Below are 22,425 nucleotides of genomic sequence, written 5' to 3'. Positions count from 1 at the left end.
ACAAAAACTTTGCCCCACTGTTCCTCCCACATCCTTGCCACATACCCACTCGCTCCCACACACGCCAAACCCTACCCTATTAGTTAACATATATTTTTAATTTACCAGCATCCTCTGTCAATTAAAAGCTTTTACTGTAAGTTCCTCAATTGGCAGGACCAGTACAGCTGCACCAATGCAAGTAAAATTATTACAATTTTCCCAGGGTAGTGGTAGTATTCCATCAAAATTCTTCTACTGCAATCATCAACTTCACACCTGAGCTCCTCAACACTGCCACTGGAGTTACACTGTTTTGTTCAGCTACTTTTGATGTTTGGAGCTGGCTATAGTAACACGTTTTCTTGCTTACTTATCTAAGTTATGCGACAGATTCTGCACTGCACTGCTTTACAAAAGGGTAATGAGATTATAAAATATGCATAAAGCACTACTAAATAAGGCTGATAGCAAGAATCTGTCCCTCCCACCCCCATTGTACCTTGCAGGGATGAGGTGTAAAAAAGCTATCTGTAAATAGCTCTTCTGATTTCAGTGGGATAGTATTTGGGTGAACATTCATCCCAGGCAACAGGTGTTAAAAGATTAAGGCCTTACTTTGTATTTGTATAGATAATTGCACAAGAGTTAAGGACTGTAAAATATTTGCTTTAGAAAATGTTTGATGTTTCTGTTCTCTATTCTGTGAAAAAAAAACCAAAATCTGCAATTTATTGAACACATGCATTACAAAAAGTAAGAAAATCAAACTGGGCCATATACATCACCCTTTAGTCTCCAACATCAATCAGATCACATACAATGGATTTATTCAAAAATGAAAAGAAATATGTCTTACCTTCAACTTTGTTTGCATCAGTTCTTTATTAGTAATGATGGTTGTCACCTCAGTTACATTTAATCCATGTACTATTGCAGGGCCTCCTAAAGAAGCATACAACGTAACAACTGTGGGAGAAAAATAAACGTAATGAATACTTGGCATAAATATTCAAGATATTTCAAAGGTCTTCAAAAAAGGAAAAGAAAAAGGGCTTCAGATTAACCAACTCAGTCAAGGAAATTAGAACCCAAGTTGTCAATTAAAATAAGGACCAGCATGAACAGTCCTATGGTGACATGTGTTATTTGCACTTAAAAGAAGGGAAGGCAAACTTTAGTTTAATTTATGAGAGGAATTGAGAACAAATGTTGCTTACAAGGGTATCTGTAGTTAAGCAAGCAATAAGGAATAATCCAAACTCACACCAGCCTGCATAACCCTTTCAAACTTGCTCCTCAATATTCTCAGCTTTCATCATTTTAAATTCAGACATCTATTTGTATACTATAAAATTTTAAATTGTACTTAATCTTCCCTCATATAAGCAGGCTAATGTTAATTGATTAATTTCTCTTTCCAAAAATCATATATTCCATTACTAGACTTTTTGAATTGGTGACTGACTGGAAGCTATTCATAAACTGTAATTAATACAAGGTTGAACTTTTCTCAGAATTTCCCTTCCAACAATTCTGAAAAACTACTTACAATTTCTGTCAAATATACAGCTTCTCTCTCCATACGACCGATACTGGCTGGAGGGGCGGGGGGAATGTATCTGGGACTCTGTGAATGCAGGTTTGGAACCCCATGCATGAGGTAATAAAATTTACACATCTTTGGCCACTTTATGACACTGACACTGTTACTCATTCTTCATTTAACTTTAGCATACTTTCATGCTTTAAAAGTACATATTAATTGTCTATGAGGTTCAAAAGTCCCATTCTCCTGTACACAATATTATACAGATAGAAATAATTTGGGGGAACTTTTGTATTCCTCCAAGACAAGAATTCCTTCTACCAGAGAGCATGTCATACTAGACACCAGGGCCACCTCTACACTGGCAAGTACATTTGAAATTAAGGTAGAAAGATGTCCTTTCGAAATTCCCTGCGGCGCATCTTCAAGCACTCTTGAGATCTTTCAAATTAACTTTGAAAGAACGGGGCTGTTCTGTTGAAGTCATTCCTCTGCTCCCACAATGGGAAGAGCGCTCTCTTTCAAAAGAGAACAAGCATAGATGCTCCATGGACGGCTCTTTTGAAAGAGGGAGTCCTCCATGGTGCCGATCAGCTGGCACGCAGCAGTGCCGCTCACAGCACAAGCAGAGCTCTACGGCTCTGGCATCCAGCCATGCTTAAGCACGCAGGCTCCCACAAACCTCCAGGCAGGAAGCTGAGAGCATGCAGGCAGCATGAAGCTCATGCTGGTGCACAGCCCGCTCCCTGCCATGATGCCTCTGCCAGCCCACCATACTTCCCAGCTCCATGGCTAGCCAGCCAGACTCCTGCCAATCCCAGGGCCCCCCCAAGGAAACCAGGGAGTCATCTCAGGAGGAGAGCCAGGCCCCAAAGCACCAGGTCTCCTCCTGGACAGTGGCCAAGCTCCAGGACCTCCTCTCTCTCTGGGAGAATGAGGAAGTCCTGCATCAAACAGGGGTCTGGCGCCACCACACCATGGCTTTTGAGTAGCTCACAAAGGGCCTCACCAACTGGGGCAACCCCACACACACCCTGGACCAGGTGAAGTCCAGGGTTCAAGAGTTCAAGAACTCTGCCAGGGCTTTTGCAAGGCCCTCCAGCTGCTCCTACCCTAAAGGACTAGACTGCTTCCTGGGGCCCAAGCAGGTAGAACCCCTGGCTGTGGTCCTTGACACTGCAGACCCCAAGATAGAAGTGGAGTCCGAGACAGGGACAGAGGGCGGAGGACCAGCTTGCACCAGCAGCCAGCACCAGGCATATGTGGAGGCTCCAGACCACCAGCAATGATGAGGGCTTGAGCAAGGGAGCCCTCGTCATCGACCTTCCATCTGGCCCATCCAGCTGGGCCCCCTCCACCCGTGCCTCGCCCGAGTTCCTGGAGTGAGCCACAGGTAGGTGTTGTGAATGCCAGTCACCCCGGGGCCCAGGAATGGGGTGCTCGGTCCTGCCCTGAATGGGTGCAGCCCACCCACATGGCTGCTGGCCTCAGTGCATGTGAAACCCTAACGACTACACTCCCTGGGTGGCCAATGCACAGTACTCAGCACCATGAAGCCAGGACAGCATCATGTGCCTTGAAGGGACTGGGGGAGTGCAGGGGAGCCTGCACCACCCATGCAGGGAACCCCAGGACATGCCATTGCAGGGCCCCTGGGACAGGGACATGGGGGCCAGTGCACAGGACTAATGGCCCATTCCTATCTCCCCTTCTGTCTCCACAGCTCCAGCAGCTGGACCAGCCCTGTCCACAGACTAGGGAGCCCAGCTACTGAGGGTGAGGGGAAGAGGCCCAGACTCTGACCAGGGACAGTGCAAGGACGCAATGAGGACATCTGCCACGGGGACATTCACCGGTGCCATCAGGATGGGGAGGAGGAGGCGGGGGGGAAACTGCTCAAACTGTGAATGCTAATAAAAGAATTCATGAAAAAAAAAAAAAAAGGAAAAAGAATGACAGGAAGATGGGTCTTTTTGAATGTATGTGAACAAGACCATACACTGATTTTTGTCCTTGCTAAAAAGTGTTTTTACACAGATCTTGTAAAGAACTGAACAATCTACCTCATTATCAAAAGTGTTTTTTAGGTGTTTGTATATCCAAAACACTCAAATAAGTGTTCTTACATATAAACTAAGTTATTTCATGTACATGTCCAGGAACTATTACACAGTTTTTTAACCAAAGCATAAAATTTTTCGGCATTGGAAACCAGCATCCACCAGTATTCTACCTGAAACAATGCAGTAAAGGATACTCTTCACTGTTATTTTTTTCTATCTTCCTTATTTTCCTTGGAAAAAAATATTTCCTCTTTTCCTGAAGTCTCGCAGTACCATTAGCAAACCACTGGTTTTTTGTATTATGCCCAAATTTTAAGGCAGGCAGAATTACAGATATATGGGATGAATTCTGGTCCCTCTGAAGTCAAAAACAAAACTCACTGACTTCAACAAGACCATGATTTCATGGTCAGAAAAACTGAACTACTCTGTTAAATATCTTCCATATGTTAAGAAAGCTGTAATCTTAATAATTACTTCATAGTTTAAAAAAAATCTGTAAACCCAAATTTCATTATTATAACATTTTGTGGGAAGAGAACAAAAGAAAGGGCTAGAAAGGACTAGAGAGAAAAAAATCTACAGTATAATTCTAAAGGCAAAACTAGCTTTACTTTTCTAAAATGGAATTCCAGGTGAAGAGAGTTTAAAAACAGTTCACCTCCTGAACAAGTTACAAGATCACAAATTCTTTTCACCTTCGGCACAGTCATTTATTACAATGGCTACTTCAAACATAGAAGGTGGTGCCATAATCAGATATTTTAAAAGAAAGTCCCAGCGTATTAGCATATATAATTCTTAGAAGTAACAACTCACTATGGTATTCTAAGAAAAATCTAAAACTGACATGTTTTTTAAATTAAAAGAAACTTCTTTTTTCTTCCTCCTTGTTCAAACAGTCTGTTATAGTTTAGAACTGTTGCAGGGCAAATGCACATGCACATTGTTTTCTTTAATTTGGTGGGAGAAAAGTACAGAAGAGAGCTTCTACGAGTTCCCACGAGCTCTGTCCACTTAGTGCAAGTGACCCCTGTTATCCAAACATCTTAGCAAAAATGTAGTTTCCCCAAGCCAGTTAGCTTACTGAACCTCCACAATAATTGGAGAGAAATAAACAATAATTTATAGAATTACTTCCCCTACATGGCAAACAAGTGAAAAACAAATGAGTTATGTGACAAATCTGACTGAGATGAGAGGTTTATTTAGTTTACAAGAAGGTATTCGGACATCATGGAGTAAAAGAAAAGTGACCTGTGACAGCTTCTAGCCATTATGATGATCTCCAAGTCATCATTTCTCAGTAAAGGCCCAGATACCTTATACAATCTCTTGAGCCACATCTGAGACTTTAGCACATGTACAGTCTTGTGATTAAGTCTAAACATTACCTTTTATTTGTATATTTGCTTTTGGTATTGAGCCAGGAAAGTCAGAAATCAAAAAAAAACTTCCAAGCACTAAATTCAGCAAGTAAAAACATAGGGTGAAATCCTCACCCCATTGAAGTCAATGGGAATTTTTACAATGATTTCCACATGGCCAAGATTTCACACATATTGGCTACATCTACACTAGCACACTACGTCAAAGTAGCCTATTTCGACGTAAGAACGTTGAAATAGGCTACTTCGACACGTATCGTCTACACATCCTCCAGGACTGGTGCCATCGACGTTCAACGTCGAAGTAGTGATGAAGAACGTCAAAAGGAGCTGCCCCAGAAGGAAACGTGGAGCGTCCACACACACAAGCGCTCCCCATCGAAATAAGGGGCCAGCAAAGCCCCAAGCCGCTCCCTTAAAGGTCCCCTCCCAGACACACTCCGCCTGCACAGCACGAGATCCACAGAGCCGACAACCAGTTGCAAACCCTGTGCATGCAGCATGGACCCCAGCTGCAGCAGCAGCAGAAGCAGCCAGAAGCCCTGGGCTAAGGGCTGCTGCACGCGGTGGTGACCATAGAGCCCCACAGGGGATGGACAGAGCACCTCTCAACCCCTCAGCTGATTGATGCCATGGAGGACCCTACTATTTCAAAGTAGCAGGACATGGATCATCTACACACGCCCTACTTTGACGTTGAACGTCAAAATTGGGCACTATTCCGATCTTTAGATGGGAATAGCAATTTTGATGTCTCACTGCCTAACGTCGATTTCAACGTCGAAATAGCACACGGCGTGTGTAGACATGACGCATGCTATTTCGACGTTGTGCCAGCTACTTCAAAGTAGCCGGCTAGTGTAGACACACCCGTTAAGATTAGACTCACTCCCTGCTATTTATAAACAGATTTAAAAATACATATTTTTCACTATAAAGACTTCTGTGAGGTAGCCAAACCCACCCTGGAATTAAAAACCTAGATACGTTTATAATCGGAGGTTGGGGGTATTAGAATGTTAAGGAAAAGACAAGCCATGACCTCATGTTTTTGGGGTGTTATTTAAACACAGACTCAGATCTTTCAGTTGTTCTCAGTGGGTTGGTTAGAAATTTTGTGCATGCAGAGATTTGAAAGAGAAAAACTCTATGCAACTGCAGCTACATTACCAATTAAAACTAGTCATATAAACATACTTCTTTGATAATTTACAATTGGACATAAAATCTAAAAATAAAAATTGAAAATGCAGGATTTTTCTAATTATCAAATCATCTTATTTGTGTGTAATTCATGAAATCTATAAAATTCAGATTGAACCTCTCTCATCTGGCACCCTCAGGACCTGACTGGTTCTCGATGAGAGAATTTGCCAGATCATGGGAGGTCAATATTATCCAGCAGCATTATCAACACTTCCACTGCTTGGGCTCTTAGAAGACATTTAGGTGTATATTATACCTAAACTACAGAACATAAACACTGAGAGTCAGGACTGGCGGCTGTAAACAAACTTTATGGGACCAGGAGAAACTTGGTCACACCCATGATAAGTGGTCATGCAGCCTACTAAAATCATGCCAGATAACAGATGTTGCTGGATGAGAGAATACCAGATTAGAGAAGTTCAACCTGTATACCTAAATACAGAAGTACATAAATACTTTAACACCAGGCTTCTAAATGCATTATATCCATCAACAGACACTCAGTGAGCGAAAAGACTGTATACACTAACATACATCTTGTTATTTTACCTTGAGAAATACAACACTTACATTCCAAGACTATGGAACAGTATAACACGAATAAGTCCTCCTTTTCAGTCTGCAAATTTGGAAAATACTAATACTCATATGTATAATTTAGCACAACAACAGCATAGTAAGTGACTCATTTACCATACTGCTAAAGTGTAATTCATTCTACTCTGACTACATGAACAGTGCACGATAATATTCTCTGCCAACAAAAGTCAGCTAAGTTCACACAAGATCACATAATGCTTAGACACTAAGTATGTCACAGTGAGCTGAAGCACGTCTCATTGAAAGAATTTAAAATATTAAGCCAAATAAATTGACTCCACATGCTACCTTACAACATCAATTGAGACATTTCACTTTTTTAAAAATGTTTTTAAAAGACATTTTAGAATTTGTAAATCCATTTCATTTCCAAGGATAAAACAAATGAACTGGGCAGCTGTATATTATTCCATTAGATAGTAATTTAGAAAATAATGGATTTCACAGAAGCAGAAGATGATGGATCTGCACAGCTAATAAATTCTGAGGTTGCCAGTTAGACAAATAAACCGGCTCATTGAGAATTGCCTGTGCAGATCCCTATGCTTGGAAGATTACCTAAGAATAGACATTTATTATCTAACAATAGGAATATTTAAAGATTGCTGTCCTAGACTGAGTAGATTCAAACCTTAAAAGCAAAATAATACTGCATAAAAATTTCAGATAAATTGATTTACTTACCCAATTATGGCTAACAATAATTCGTACTATAATTCTCCATAGAGATCTCAAAAGTTCAGGGCATCATTGTGTGTTAGGCACTGGATAGATATTTAGGTAGGGATGAAGGGACTGTGTCTCAATGAGATTACATGACAATCCAAACATATGAGCATGAGGGTGGGACAGCACAGGTAGAAGTAGTAAGTAACTTATCCAGAGGTAGCAAATCAGGTCAATGGTAGCACCACTCAACTATGTTTCTCAAATCACTGTCCAGTGCAGTGACCTAGCCACTGGACCACTTTGTTTCTCTTCCTGTGCACCCAAGCTGAAAATTCTCTACCACTTCACAATTGGGCTTGGTTGAGGCCTTTTGACTCTCCATTAATAGCAACTGCATCTCCAATAAGCAACTGCTTTCTATTCCTCCTGAGATAGTATGTTCCAACCTTGCAAACATAAGATCTGATGCCATTTCCAAGACGAAGATATTGGAAAGGCTGTAGATGAAGTTGAGCATTTTGTCTTCATAAACAACAAGTCTGTGTATTATATTTGCTATATTTGCTATTTCAACTGTGGAGCTGTGAATAAGTCACATGAATTCTTTCTTGGTTTTATCTTCCTGGATATACTCAGGAGTAGAAGTGCAAGAAGGACGACTTGGAAAATTCTGACATAACAGCCTATAGAACTGAAAAGAATGTTGTATCCAGTCGCAAAATAAATCTATCTAGGGGTGCCACTTTCAAGGGCTACTGAAGAGGAGGAGAATGGGGAGAGAGTAAATAAAGCAGTTGCTCCAGTGTCCGGCAACTTACGAGGCCCCCAGGGTCTCAGGTGCTGCTACCTCACCAGCAACAGTGGTCAGAGCCCTGGGTCTTTTTAATTGTCTTCAGAGCCCATAGACGCATGTGGTGCTGAAGAGCTGGCTGGGGAAGCTAGGCCCCCCCCCGCCCCTTCTGGGGACAGAGCCAGCTCCCCACATCGCCCAGCAAGGTCTCTCTCATACACTTCTCAAATATGGACTTGATTATAGCATCTTTCAGAAAGCACTCATGATGAGTATACAACTTGCAGCTTCAGTGATCTGCTAGGATTCTTTCTTTGGCTTGGCAGATGCACATGTGTATTGCTCCTGACTACCCTTTATTCTAATGCAATGAGTCTGGTTTCTTCCTGATGAATGGACTGCTGAATTCAGGTAAGCCACCAGCCAAGACTGGATGTATCTGTTAAATATATAGCTCAGATAGAAAGAAAAAACAGTACTCCCTGACTAGAGCTGTTCAGAAAGGTCCAACATGGAATGGAATCTGTATTACCTTGATGTGTATTTGATAGAGCCTGGGATTTCATCCTGCTGGGGCCAATGAAACTGGCAAAACCACGAACACCGAGATTTCACAATGAAAAAAAAATATTTTTGAGCACTTCCAAAATCTGATCTCTTATGGATAAACTCTCCAAAATGAAAGGTTCTGAGTTTCTGATTACACCTCATGAAGTAGGCTGGGACAATCAACAGGATCATCTCCACGACCGTAACACTGAAATAGCCAACAATCCAGAAACAAGAACATCATGAAGGAAGATTTTGAAAAGGCAAGATGGTGGCATGGGTGCTCAGTTCATAATAGTACCTTTTGAAAGTCTCCTCCTGCATATCAAATAAAACTGTCTACTTACAGTTACCCTTAAAAATGCATGCATCCTAACAAATGTTACCACATTCCTTCCAATTAAGCTTCCTTCTATTAACTGGACACAAATGACTAACTGACATCCTTAAAGAATTAAGAAGACAAAAACAGATCACCATAAAGCCTACATTAGCCACATATTAAATGTATGAAATGAGGCTGTAACGACACATGACACTCCTGACATTGCCTTGGCTCTGAAATATAGCTGGTCCCTGTTTCCGGGTCTCTGATGTTGGGTTTTGGAGCAAATACACACCTTCTGCAAATGTAACTGAATATATTTATTTCATTTCTTTTGTTTTAACTTAGATGGATCTTTCAGATGCTGCCTTTACTGACTAATCCCACGTGTGTGAAAAATTCATCTCAACAAATGCCTGGACTAATAACAATCACTTGATACAGGGCAGACATTTCTTTGTGAGACTGAAGAAAAGTGGTTGATAGAAATGAACATGATACAGCAGGAGAGGAAAGAAGGAATAAAGAGGAGGAAGACGACAGGGAAGAATCACAAAAGATAAATAAGGCTTAGGAAACCTACACACCCATCCAAAATTGGTTCCTGAATAAACATTAGTCCTAAACAGAAAAATGTAGCTAATAAAAGTGCACGTGATTAAAACTGAGTTACCTTTACTTAAAAACAGCAAACTTAATTGGAAAGGTCAATTCATGATGGTGAAGTGATGGATAACAAATAAGACTGAAAAAAATGGGTAAGCTCAGATATACTGTATATAGTTTTGGTCTGATATAATACAATGAACATAAATTCTTATTCAAATCAAATGTACAAACAACGAAAAAGTCATGTTATAATGTAAAAGGTAGCAAATGTCCAACCTGAAATCTAAACTACATGAAGTAAAAAATACACATACGACTCACTTAGATGAGCAATGATGAGAAACAATTTGTTTTTTTTAAATCAAAGCAGTTCCTGTACAATAAAATAAATACATAAATATCCTGTAAGAAATAATTAAATCTTTCATGGAGCAGCAGGACACAAATTGGCCTAAGGAAGATGAGCTTATGTAACTTTTACATATTTACTGAGACTATTACCACTGTGGATCCAGGCTTGATGGAACACACACAAGTTTCGGAATCTAGAGCAGTGGTTCTCAAATTGCAGGTTGAGACCCCAAAGTGGGTCACATGACTCCCTCTAAATGGGGTTATCCAGGCTGGCTTAGACTTGCCAAGGCCCAGGACTGAAGCCAAAATTCTCACTGCAGAGGCCTGAAGCCACAGCCCAAAATTTCGGACAAGGTTGTCATGGCTCAGGTTTCAGGCACTCTGCCTGGGGCTAATGACCTTGACCTTCAGGTTTGGACCACCCTGCCCAGTGGTAGGGCTCAGGCTTTGGCCCCCTCATTCCAGGCAATGGGATTCAGACTGTCTCTGGCTTCTACTGCCCTCCTGTGGTCATGAAGTTTTTTTGTTTTTTTTTTTGCTCAGAAGGTCACAGTGCAATGAAGTGCAAGAATCCCTGCTATAGAGATTTGTAAGGTAACACACCAGAACAGAACTGTACTAACTTATCTTAGCATAACACTTATTTTTTATGAGATAGTGTACATTCTATCAAATAAAATATTTTAAATAATAAACTTCTACTATATGAAGTGAATTAAAGACCAAATTTGAATTATCAGATTGCATCATGAGATGAAGAGGTATTAAAATTAGAGGGTAAAAGAGGTACTTACGTGGGTAATTGTACATAAAGCAGGCCTGTGCAGCGATCATCCACTCTGCTCTAGTGTCGCAGAAGATGGCAATGTTAGCCTTCGGCTGCTGCCCCAATACTGCTAAACCATTTCCAAAATTAGTAGCTTTAATGTAGACTTCATCATATGAAAGCCAAGTGTATTTTCCAAGGATCACCTAATAAAATTTATATCAAAGTATAATTTAGAAAAGGGTAGGCCCCAGGATTGCAGTGAAGATATTTATTATGCCCTTAAGCCACGTGAAAATATGAACAATATAAGTCTAAAAGTATAATTGGTAAAATTTGGCAAGAGATAACATTTTTACATTAAAACATATTATAGCTTTGTGGAACTTCCACATTTTGTTTTTCAAGTCCAAGTTAAAAGGCTCTGTACAAGGAAACTACGTGAATGTTGAGGGAATGGAAACTGGCTGCAGAGTGAGTGTGGTGTACGATGGACCACAACTCCAAAGTACAATAAGCACAGTAAAGATTCATTTCAAATGCTAGGACATCCTCTCCTGTTCTACTGTCCCTCCAAAAAACATTTACCTATACCATCCCTGAGAACTGGTACACAGTTTGGTTCCACAATCACAGTTTTTCCAAAGGGACATTATTAAGGGCCCAAAAGCAAGCTATCCCACTGCATAGGAAAGATAGAAAACATGGCAAAAGATTGCCTTGGCTTAACCAGGAGATCTTGCATGATCTCAAACTAAAAAAGGAATCGTATAAGAAATGGAAACTAGGACAAATTACAAAAGGACGAATATAGGCAAACAACACGAGCATGCAGGAGCAAGATTAGAAAGGCTAAGGCACAAAATGAGCTCAAACTAGCTACAAGCATAAAGGGAAACAAGAAGGCTTTTTACAAATACATTGGGAACAAGAGGAAGACCAAGGAGAGGGTAGGGCCATTGGTCAGTGACGAGGGAGAAACAGTAGCAGGGAATTTGGAAATGGCAGAGATGTTTAATGATTTCTTTCTTTCGGTCTTCACTGAGAAATCTGAAGGAATGCCTGACGTAGAGAATGCTAGTGAAAAAGGGGTAGGTTTAGAAGTTGAAATAAGAAAAGAACAAATTAAAATTTACTTAGAAAAAGTAGATGTCTGCAAATCACCAGGGCCTGATGAAATGCATCCTACAATCCTCAAGGAGCTGATAGAAGAGGTATCTGAGCCTTTAGCAATCATTTTTGGAGAATCGTGGGAGACTGGAGAGATTCCAGAAGACTGGAAAGATTCCAGAAGACTGGAAAAGGGCAAATATAGTACCCATTTATAAAAAGGGGAACAAGAATAACCTGGGAAACTACAGGCCAGTCAGCTTAATTTCTGTGCCAGGAAAGATAATGGAGCAGGTCATTAAAGAAATCATCTGCAAGCAATTGGAAGGTGGTAAGGTGATAGGGAACAGCCAGCATGGTTTTGTTAAAAACAGATCATGTCAAACCAATCTAATAGCTTTCTTTGATAGACTAATGAGCCTTGTGGATAAGGGAGAAGCGGTGGATGTGATATACCTAGACTTCAGTAAAGCATTTGACACGGTCTCACATAATATACTTATCAATAAACTACGCAAATACAACTTAGATGGGGCTACTATAAGGGGGGTGAACAACTGGCTGGATAACCGTACCCAGAGAGTAGTTATTAATGGCTTTCAATCCGGCTGGAAAAGTATAACTAGTGGGGTTCCGCAGGGGTCTGTTCAAGGACCGGTTCTGTTCAATATCTTCATTAACGATTTAGATATTGAAATAGAAAGTACACTTATTAAGTTTGCAGATGATACCAAGCTGGGAGGGGTTGCAATTTCTTTGGACGACAGGGTCATAATTCAAAAGGATCTGGATAAACTGGAGAAATGGGCTGAGGTAAACGGGATGAAGTTTAATAAGGACAAATGCAAAGTGCTCCACTTAGGAAGGAACAATCAGTGTCACACATACAGAATGGGAAAGGACTGCCTAGGAATGAGTACAGCAGAAAGGGATCTAGGGGTTATAGTGGACCACAAGCTAAATATGAGTCAACAGTGTGATGCTGTTGCAAAAAAAGCAAACATGATTCTAGGATGCATTAACAGGTGTGTTGTGAACAAGACACGAGAAGTCATTCTCCCGCTCTACTTTGCGCTGGTTAGGCCTCAGCTGGAGTATTGTGTCCAGTTCTGGGCACCGCAGTTCAGGAAGGATGTGGAGAAATTGGAGAGGGTCCAGAGGAGAGCAACGAGAACGATCAAAGGTCTAGAGAACATGACCTATGAAGAAAGGCTGAAAGAATTGGGCTTGTTTAGTTTGGAAAAGAGAAGATTGAGGGGGGACATGACAGCAGTTTTCAGGTATCTAAAAGGGTGTCATAAGGCAGAGGGAGGGAACTTGTTCTTCCTTGCCTCTGAGGATAGAACAAGAGGCAATGGACTTAAATTGCAGCAGGGGAGGTTCAGGTTGGACATTAGGAAAAAGTTCCTAACTGTCAGGGTGATCAAACACTGGAATGAATTGCCAAGGGAGGTGATAGAATCTCCATCACTGGAGATATTTAAGAAGAGGTTAGATAGATGGCTTTCAGGGATGGTCTAGAAAGTGCTTGGTCCTGCCATGAGGGCAGGGGGCTGGACTCGATGGCCTCTCGAGGTCCCTTCCAGTCCTACTCTTCTATGATTCTATGATTCTAATTCACAAGGATGAAGGCATCTCCGAATGGATACCACAATTTTTGTTTCTTCTTCTCAGCTCCAGCATTTGGGGTCTTCTGAGGCCATGCTAAAACACCACACTAATTAATCCTTCAGTATTTAAGATTTAAAAAACAACCACTTCGTTCCATGTTCAGAAAACATTAAAAACTTAGCAGGAGTATATTTTCTGTAATATCCCTTTTGTTTACTTGAATGAAAGCCTCCCTGGTTTCCTACCAGTTCACCTACCTGCCAACACACCCTTCCCAGTACCTCAGCAGCCTATCATGCAGGCTGCTGGGAAATCCAGATGCCCCAGTTCCATAATAGTCATATGGCTAAGAAGCTTAGGTTTCCCCGACTCTGCCTAGGAAATCCAGGTTACTACAGCAACACAGAACCTGTGAATTCACAGCTGACTGAAATGGGAGTGATAATTGTAAGTTTCATAACTATCCCTCACCAATAGCAGCTGTAAACCTGACCTAACTCAAGTTAGCATGATTTAACTGCTGCTTTTTGACAAAGCTGTGAGTCATAACAAAGGCAGGTAACGAGGTTATTCATAAAAAAGAACACCCTCGACAAAAAATGGGCAGCCAAAAGAGCCTCTTTCCCAAACTCCCAGAAGATCATCTAACTGGTTTCCAAAAAAAAAAAAAAAGGGAACCATGGAACCCATGGGATCTCATTTCATTTCGGAACACCCTGCTCTGCAGTTCTGGAAATCAGTTTCATTTGAGAGCTACCTGAAGCAATGAGCAGCAGGATCCACTTACAATCACCACAGTTAAACTCTAATTTCAGCCTATCATTTGAGCAGATCCAAACAGGGGCCAACAGCCACGTAACATTTATCACTATCTCCCCACATGATTTACACCATCCATTCAAACTTAACATTTCCTACCAATATAATTTGCAGAAATACATGTCAAAGTCAACAAGTTACTAGGAAATGTCTGGAAAGGGATCCCTTAAATAAGCAATGGACTTTCAGCTTTAAATCTTCAGCATCAAATTTTGTTTACATGATATTTCTAAGTTTAAACTAATTTGGCATATGACATCTGAAACAGGAAAGTCCTGCTCCAGCAGATCTTATGATCCAGACTGAACTAATACCTTCCCTCACTAGAGGTCAGCAATGATACAAATGTGTTCGGGGAGCTAAAAAGTGGTTTTATTAACAAGAGAAATTTTTCTGCATTAGCTATCTTGGATACTAAAGCAGTGAGGACGCAGCAACACGCACTCCAGCTCAGGCTATACAAGTCCACCTGGCATGCTGGATAAAGGTACAAGCTGTTGTGGCTCTACAAATGATATCTCAGCTTGTTAGATCAAAGCTAACTCTGGTACTTTTCCATGAACTGCTACCACACCTTCTGACTGCTGTGTAGGTACATCATTCATCTCTCTGTACACATACACACGCTTCCTTGATTGCCCAAACTCATTTTCCTTACCCCACACCACCCTGAATTCTCGTTTGCGCCTCTTTCCATGACATGTCAATGTCTTGACACCATCTATATGCCACTTCCTCCTGCTTTCCCAAGCATACATTTTTGAGGACTTGAAACAAAGCTTCATCATCCCCTCCAGGTCACCAAATAGAGGAGCAGAATATAACAGTGAATGGGGGAGGGAGAGAGGGAGTGTCAGAAAGAGGTGTGAGCAGAGGGAGAGATTCAGCAGCACAGAGGCATCTTTATCTAGGCTGTGAAGGGTGATCCCAGCAGTTCCTACCTGCTCCTTGACCCAATCCTGGGTGCTGCAGCAGCCACCCAGCCCCTTTGGATTCCACTGTCATCATCACAACTTTATGTAGGAGCAGAACCCACTGCAGAAGTCCCATCCCAATCCCCCTTCCAGTTCTGCCATCCCTGTCTTCAAGCACCCTTACTGTGTATTTAGAAGGTCAATTTGTGTTACAATAAGAGGTTCTTTACACACAACTCTTTAAATCTCTCTCTATAATTTAGCAATATACCCCTCTCTCTCTCTCTCTCTCTCTCTCTCTCTCTCTCTCACACACACACACACACACACACGTCTACGTTAGTTAAAATACTAAGGTGATTTTTCCCTCAAGGCATAAAAGTCATTTAAATATCAAAAGAGAATTTTGAAAAATAACTTCAGAATTTCCCTTGCACTGACTGCTTCAGTATTTCTATTAAATGGAACAGGGAAATCAGTAGTTCAGAACTGGCCCAGTACTGCGGGTTGGTCCTTAAGAACCCCAGCTGCTAGCCTCATTAGGGAATATAAAGGCATTGACCCTGTTCCCAGAGTACATGCCTTCTATTAGGCCCTTGGTTTTAGTGGATCCCTGCTTCTAAAGGGGATCTTGTAGCTGTAGGTGGGCTTGTGCCTGCCCACAGTCGCAGTCCTCAATAGCATTTGGCTCTTGCAGCCTGCAGGCTGTGGTCTGCCACAACATATGAAGTTAAGCACTCACCTAGGTATTTATAGGCTCTAAGATGGGGTGTCCAAAAGGCAGACCATGGGCCAGGATCCGGCCCACAGAGCCATTTATCCAGCCCACAGGGCAGAGTGTCGCAGAGGTCCAGCAGCTGAAGAACCAAGGCAACGCCAGCCCTGGCTGGGGTGCAGGGCCAGTGGCAGTGGTTTAAGGCTATGAAGGGGAGTTAAGCCTGGGGGTGGGTAGGGGACAATTTGGGACTGTGGGTGGTTTAAAACTGGAGGTGCTTTGGGCCTGCAGGGGTCTTAGGCTGGGGGGTTGGAGTTGAGGAAGGGTCTAAGCCTGGTTTGGGGCTATTTTGTGTATGGACCCCCAGAATACGTAAAAAATTGCCATGTAGCCCCCAATGAAAAAAAGTTGCTTAAAATGTCTCCTGGAAAAGAAAATCAACCTTTAGGAATGGTAAACAAAAAATAAATACTGCCATCTAGTGCACCTGATTATTTTATTATTTAAAACAGCAAATTAATTGCTAAAATTATATTATGAAAGTCAACACACATTAATATCATCGTTAAAAATGTCATACACACATATCAATTGTCTGAAAATGTTTTGAACCATTGAGGAATAATCCTTTAGTGGTGCTTGGACAAATCTCATTCACATATCAGTCCACGTCTGGCTGGTTCCAGGATATTATAGAGAGATACAAGGTAAAGTAGTATCTTAACAGACCAACTTCCCTTGATGAGAGAGACAAGCTTTCAAGCTACAAAAAGCTCTTATTCAGGTGGTAACAGAAGCTGGTCCAATAAAACAGGTGTGGAGAACTTCTTTTTGAGCCGGCAGCCACTGATCTACAGAAAAATCAGTCAGGGACCACATACAAGTACGAAGCAAAAAACAAACAAGCAAAATAACTCCTCACAGGCATAATCCCAACTGATAAGTCATCTAGCCTAGTTATAACTCTGAACTTAGTACAGAATATTGAAATACTTCTCTTAACCAATACATCTCAAACTCACAACCTGCAGGAACATTTTCACAAGTGGGCTCAGGAATCCTAGGGGGCCAGGGGTGTCCCATATCCATCCCACAAGCCTTGCCCCTTCCTGCCACCACCCCGCCCTCTCCCTCACATTGTACCCACCACCCCACCCTCTCCCTCACATTGTACCCATTACAGGGAGAGCCTGGCCTGGGGCAGCAGCAGCGCCCGCCTTCCTCCCCCAACTCCCCACAGTGTTCTGGAGCCCTAGGAGGGAAGGAGAGGAGCAGGGACAGGGTGAAAATCTGGTGATTTACAGAGCTCTGGAACAGTAGGTGAGGAGTAGGTAATTGCAGGACCCACCAGTGCACAAAAGACACAAGGGGGACAATTAGAACCCCAATGAGCTGCATGCAAATGTTGGGATGCAGGTTGCCCACCACTGACCTAAAGCACAAATCACAGATCTGCCATCTGGATTACTGACAGATACTGTTTCCTGTAATTGTATATGGCTAGTTATTTTTTTGTAATTTACAGTAAGAATTAAAAAAAATACTCAGTTTGTCAAATCTATTCTCACTGAAGTCAAAGGGATATTTGCCATTAACTTTAACGGCAGCAGAACCACTGTCGGTGGGTCTGAAGACTCCTACCACTACATTTTTATTCCAAATCTTGAAATAAATTCTCTTCTGCATGTTTTCCTTTCCTTTCCTTCTGGAAGGCTAAGAACAGCAGGTAAATACTAGAGGATTAAGTCTATTACTGCTGCTTTTGAAGCATGCTACTCAATATTACATGAACCAGATGGACTGGCATCACAAACTTAGAACATGATCCAGCATCTTTGTCTGGCCCTGGAAGGTCCATGAGAAAGTGGGCTGCCCAGCTGGTAGGGCAGAATGGGACTGACTGACTGCCCCAGCTCAAGTAACCATCACATTTTATTATTCCACAGATGCTAGATAATAAAGCTTGTACTGTATTAGTATAATTAGCAGTAATTTAATGTGCTATCAGTAAACTTCAGCCCCCTCTACAATAAACAGCAAATTAATGGCAGGCCTGATTTCAGAGATGTTAAGCACTTGCAGATCCCAGTGACTTCAACTGGAACACTGGCTACTCAGTGTTTCTGGAAATCAGAAGCACTATATATATATTTTAAAGTTATAGTTCAACTAGGTGGCATTCCCACAAGCAAATTGCCTCTTCAGGAAAAGAGAGTGGTGCAGCAGACAGAACTCTTGACTGGCTGTTGGGAGAGCTGGATTGTATGCCTAGATCTGCCAATGACCTATTGAGTGACCCAAGTTAAGTCATTTTTCACCAGTTCTCAACTTCCTAGCTGGCAGGAATAATTACCGTCTTTTGTAAGTTAATATCTATGAAAAAACTATATGAATAAAAGTTATACATTATTATGTAAATGTTTAAAAGCTTGCTTTGAACAGTTACAAGCTAACTTTACAAAGAGAACTAGAGGATAAAGAATTATATAAAACAGGAAAACTAGGAAAAAGACCACTGAGAGTTAGTAGTTATTTAACTAAATATTAGTTAATCTGTTCTCGGAGGATAGGCTTCATGACTTTAGACCAATTAGTTTAAAGCATAAGACTTCTGGAAAGACATTACATACAGATTTGAAGCATTTTAATACGTCTAGCAGATGTGTGCCAATTTTCAAATTTTAGAATACATTATGTACTGCAGATTTGCAGGGAATTACATTAACAGCTACGGAAGTTTTACTTATGCTTTAGAAACAACAATTAGGCCAAACTACCATTGGGGGGAGTGGGAAAAAAAACCCTCTATAAACCAATTCTTGCTGTCCTTAGCAATGAAGCTCACTGTTGAAACTCATAGATTTCAAAATGATCTGTACTATAAAAATGTGCAAAGTACCTTGTAAAACTTGCACAGTCTGATTTGTTCACTAAACATTTTATATTACATTTTAAAGAAAAACAACATTTAACGCACAATGAAAATGCTCAGAAATTCTAAAAACAATCTTATGCAGTAGTGCCACCTGATGGAACAAAACAGCATAGCATCAAGTGTAAATCTGTTATAATGAACGGTTGTCCCAAAAGTGGGTCTGTCCCATGAAAGTGCATCACCTAATAAATTATTTTGTTAGTCTTTAAAGTGTTACTGCACTGCTTTTTCGCTTTGTGTAAATACAGACTATTGCAGCTACCTCCCTGACTGCTATCTCAAATTCAGTTAAAATTTCCGAATTGATGATTTAGAGACAAAGAAAAAGTAGGTCAATTTCTACACGTGTCAGCTTTCCACTACTTCAAAGACACTTACTTGCATAACAGAATAGCCTAAAGCTTCCAGTGCTGCATGTTATTAATTACGCTTAGAAAACAGAACAACAAAGAGTCCTTGTGGCCAAAATGTTAATGTGTACTCAAAAGCAGGCCCGGTTTGCATGAAACATTAACTTGCTCTTGTGCATATGTTACAGCCCAACTAAGTTGGGAACTGTGCATCAAGAGAGATTATATATATATATATATGCACTCCTTATGAAAGCAAATGTTTCTGGGTAGTATTTTTGTTTTACCAGTACATTATATCCAGAGCTGGGGAAAAGGTTCCCCATCAGTTAGAGCTCCTCTGTAAGACAATTTAAAACAGAAAGAGAAGTTATTCACATTTGCGTAGTAAGGGTTGTTCTTCAAGATGTGCGGCTCAGTGATTGCTCCACTGTAGGTGTCGGGCCTGTCCCAGAGCTGCAGATCAGAGATTTTGGCAGTTGTGGTCAGCCGAACCACACATGCACAGTTCACATCTCTCTCTGTTCGTGCCCTTTGGTCACATGTATGGTCTGGCTCCAGCCAGTTCCTAAAATCTGGCCTGGAACCTGAAAGATATGAAAGAAACTCCCAAACGGGGAAGAGAACGGGTTGTGGAGTACCCACAGAGACACACATCTTAAAGAACCACCATTACTGCACCAAGGTAAGTAACTTCTTCCTTCTTCGAGTGATGTCCCCATGGGTGCTCCACTATAGGTGTCTGGACAGCAGTACCCTGGAGATTGGAAGGAAGGTCTCGGAGTTACACCTTTGAAGATGATGACAATACCGCCAGTGCTAGCAAGGCATCCACAGTTAACTCATGTTGGATCGCATGCTTTGTGAAGGTAACACGAGGAGACCACATGAATGCTTGGTAAGTATTCTTGAGGAAGACACCATTAAGGAAAGCTGTTAACATAGCCATTGTTCTTGTAGCATGAGCTTCTGGTTGAGATGGGAGCGGTTTGTGCCATTCAGAATAGCACAATGTAATGCAATAGGCAACGAGCTTTGTGATTCACTGAGAAAATAATGCTTCACCTTTGGACCGATCAGGTGATCTGTTTTGTGAAATGTCTTAGTCCTGTCTATATAGAAAGCCAATGGTCTACATACATCAAGAGAGCAAAACGCTGCTTCTTGTGTTGACAGGTGTGGTTTTGGATAAAAGGAAGGTAACACAATCAGCTCATTAATATGGAAGTTGGACAAGACTTCGGAGATGAAGGCCAGGTAGGACTGTAGTATTACTCCTTCTTTGCGAAAAACCATGTATGATGGAACCACGCTTCGGGCTTCCATCTTGCTAACCCTGCGAGCAGATGTTATAGCGAGCAAAAAAACAGTTTTCAGAGTCAACATTTCGAGGTAAACAGTGGCCATTGGTTTAAAGGGTAATCCAAACAGTATTGAAAGTACTAAGTCCAAACTCCATGATAGGTGAATAGGCCTCCAAGGGGGATAAAGATTCATGAGCCCCTTTAGAAAACATCTTGTCAGGAGGTGGGCAAACAATGAGGTTCCATCAATGGAATGTTGAAAGGCTGTAGTGAAATGCATGAGGTTGAAGATGCAGCAAGGGTCCCTGACTCTGGGTTAAGAGGTCGGCTCAGTTGGAAAGCAGATATGGAGGGTAAGGCAGCATTCTCTGAAGAAACAGAAACAGAGGCTGACAAGCCCATGCAGGCACTACCAATATCATCATAGCCCCTTTTGCCTCATCTTTTTATAGGACCTTGGGTACGAATACTGTTGCAGGCAAGGCATAGAGGAGTGGTCCCTTCCAGTTGAGGAGGAATGCACTGCCCAGAGAGCCTGGGCCCACACTGACTCTGGAACAGTACTGGCAGCATTTCTTCTTGTGATAGGTCGCAAAGAGGTCTATGCAGGGTTGTCCCCATCATCAAAAGATGTGGTGAAGGACATCATTGCACAGATCCCACTCGTGATCTGGTGCAAAATGTCTGCTGAGAAAGTTGGCTGTAACGTTGCTGATACCGGAAGGTATGACATTACCAGCGTGATGTCATTTTGAATGCACCAGTTCCAAAGGCAAACTGCTTCTGCACAAGGGGAGTCGGATCTTGCTCTGCTTTACCATTGATGCAACACATCATAATGATGTTGTCCGTGAGTATTCTTACTGTTGTTTTGTGAACGTGTGCAGAGATGTGCCTGCAAGCACTGAAAATGACTCTGAGTTCCAGAAGATTTATATGTATGGACTTCTCAAGGTGACCACTGGCCTTGAACTGACCATCCATCCATATGCGCACTCCACCCTAATAGAGAAGCATCCATTGTTATGGCATGTGAAGGTTGTGGTTGATGAAAGTGCACACCCAATAGTAGGTTCCCTTGATCTGTTCACCATTGCAAGGACTCACACATGGGATGGCAGTGTTACCACTCTGTGCACTTGATGTTTGATGGGTGTATAAACCATGGCTTGTTGAATACAATGTTGAAGCCAATGTTGAATACAACAGAAGCATAAGGTGGCACATCAAACTACATGTCGTAGCTGCCATATGCCTCAGCAATTGCAGGCATATAACTATTTTGACCAACAGGCTGCGTACAATGGTATTAAGTCCTGAATAGCCTGAAACCGTTGGACAGGTAAATAGGCTCTTATAGTGGCGTCCAGTTGTGCACCAATGAATTCCCAAGTCTGGGTGGGCTGGAGGGTAGATTTTTGATCGTTCACAAGAAGCCCCAAAGAGTGGAAGGTTTGTCTGGTGAGATTTATCTTAGTGAGCATTTCTGCTGGCGAACAGCCATCTAAGTGAAGGAAAATTATTACCCCGTTTCAGCATAGGTGCATGGCTATTACCACTAGGATTTTGGAAAATACTCTCGGGGAGGTTGAAAGTCCAAAAGGCAGAACACGGTAATGAACATGGTTCCCGCCTACTGTAAAGCACAGGAATCTCCTGTGGGGAGGGTGAACAATAATGTGAAAATAGGAATCCTGAAGGTCGAGGGCCGCAAACCAGTCACCTTTATCTACAGAAGGGATTATGGTTTTGAAATCGCTGTTTCCAGAGGTACTTAAGTTTCGAATATCTAATACAGGTGGCCATCCACCTGTTCT

General features: G+C 41.7%; 1 protein-coding gene across 2 annotated transcripts in view; it reads right to left on the bottom strand.

The window, feature by feature from the left end:
- ACSL3 (acyl-CoA synthetase long chain family member 3) overlaps window positions 1–22,425 on the bottom strand; it is a 102,642-nt gene that overhangs the window by 44,446 nt on the left and 35,771 nt on the right. For both annotated transcript variants that reach the window (XM_075004572.1, XM_075004574.1), the window contains exons 4-5: window positions 10,879–11,056; window positions 839–948 (exon numbers count right to left, since the gene is read on the bottom strand). In XM_075004572.1, the coding sequence (XP_074860673.1) occupies window positions 839–948; window positions 10,879–11,056 (288 nt within the window). The remainder of the gene's footprint in view (window positions 1–838; window positions 949–10,878; window positions 11,057–22,425) is intronic.

The sequence above is a fragment of the Carettochelys insculpta genome, chromosome 10 (assembly GCF_033958435.1).
Source record: "Carettochelys insculpta isolate YL-2023 chromosome 10, ASM3395843v1, whole genome shotgun sequence".
Lineage (NCBI taxonomy): Eukaryota > Metazoa > Chordata > Testudines > Carettochelyidae > Carettochelys > Carettochelys insculpta.
This window is presented reverse-complemented; position numbering and strand designations above follow the sequence as displayed.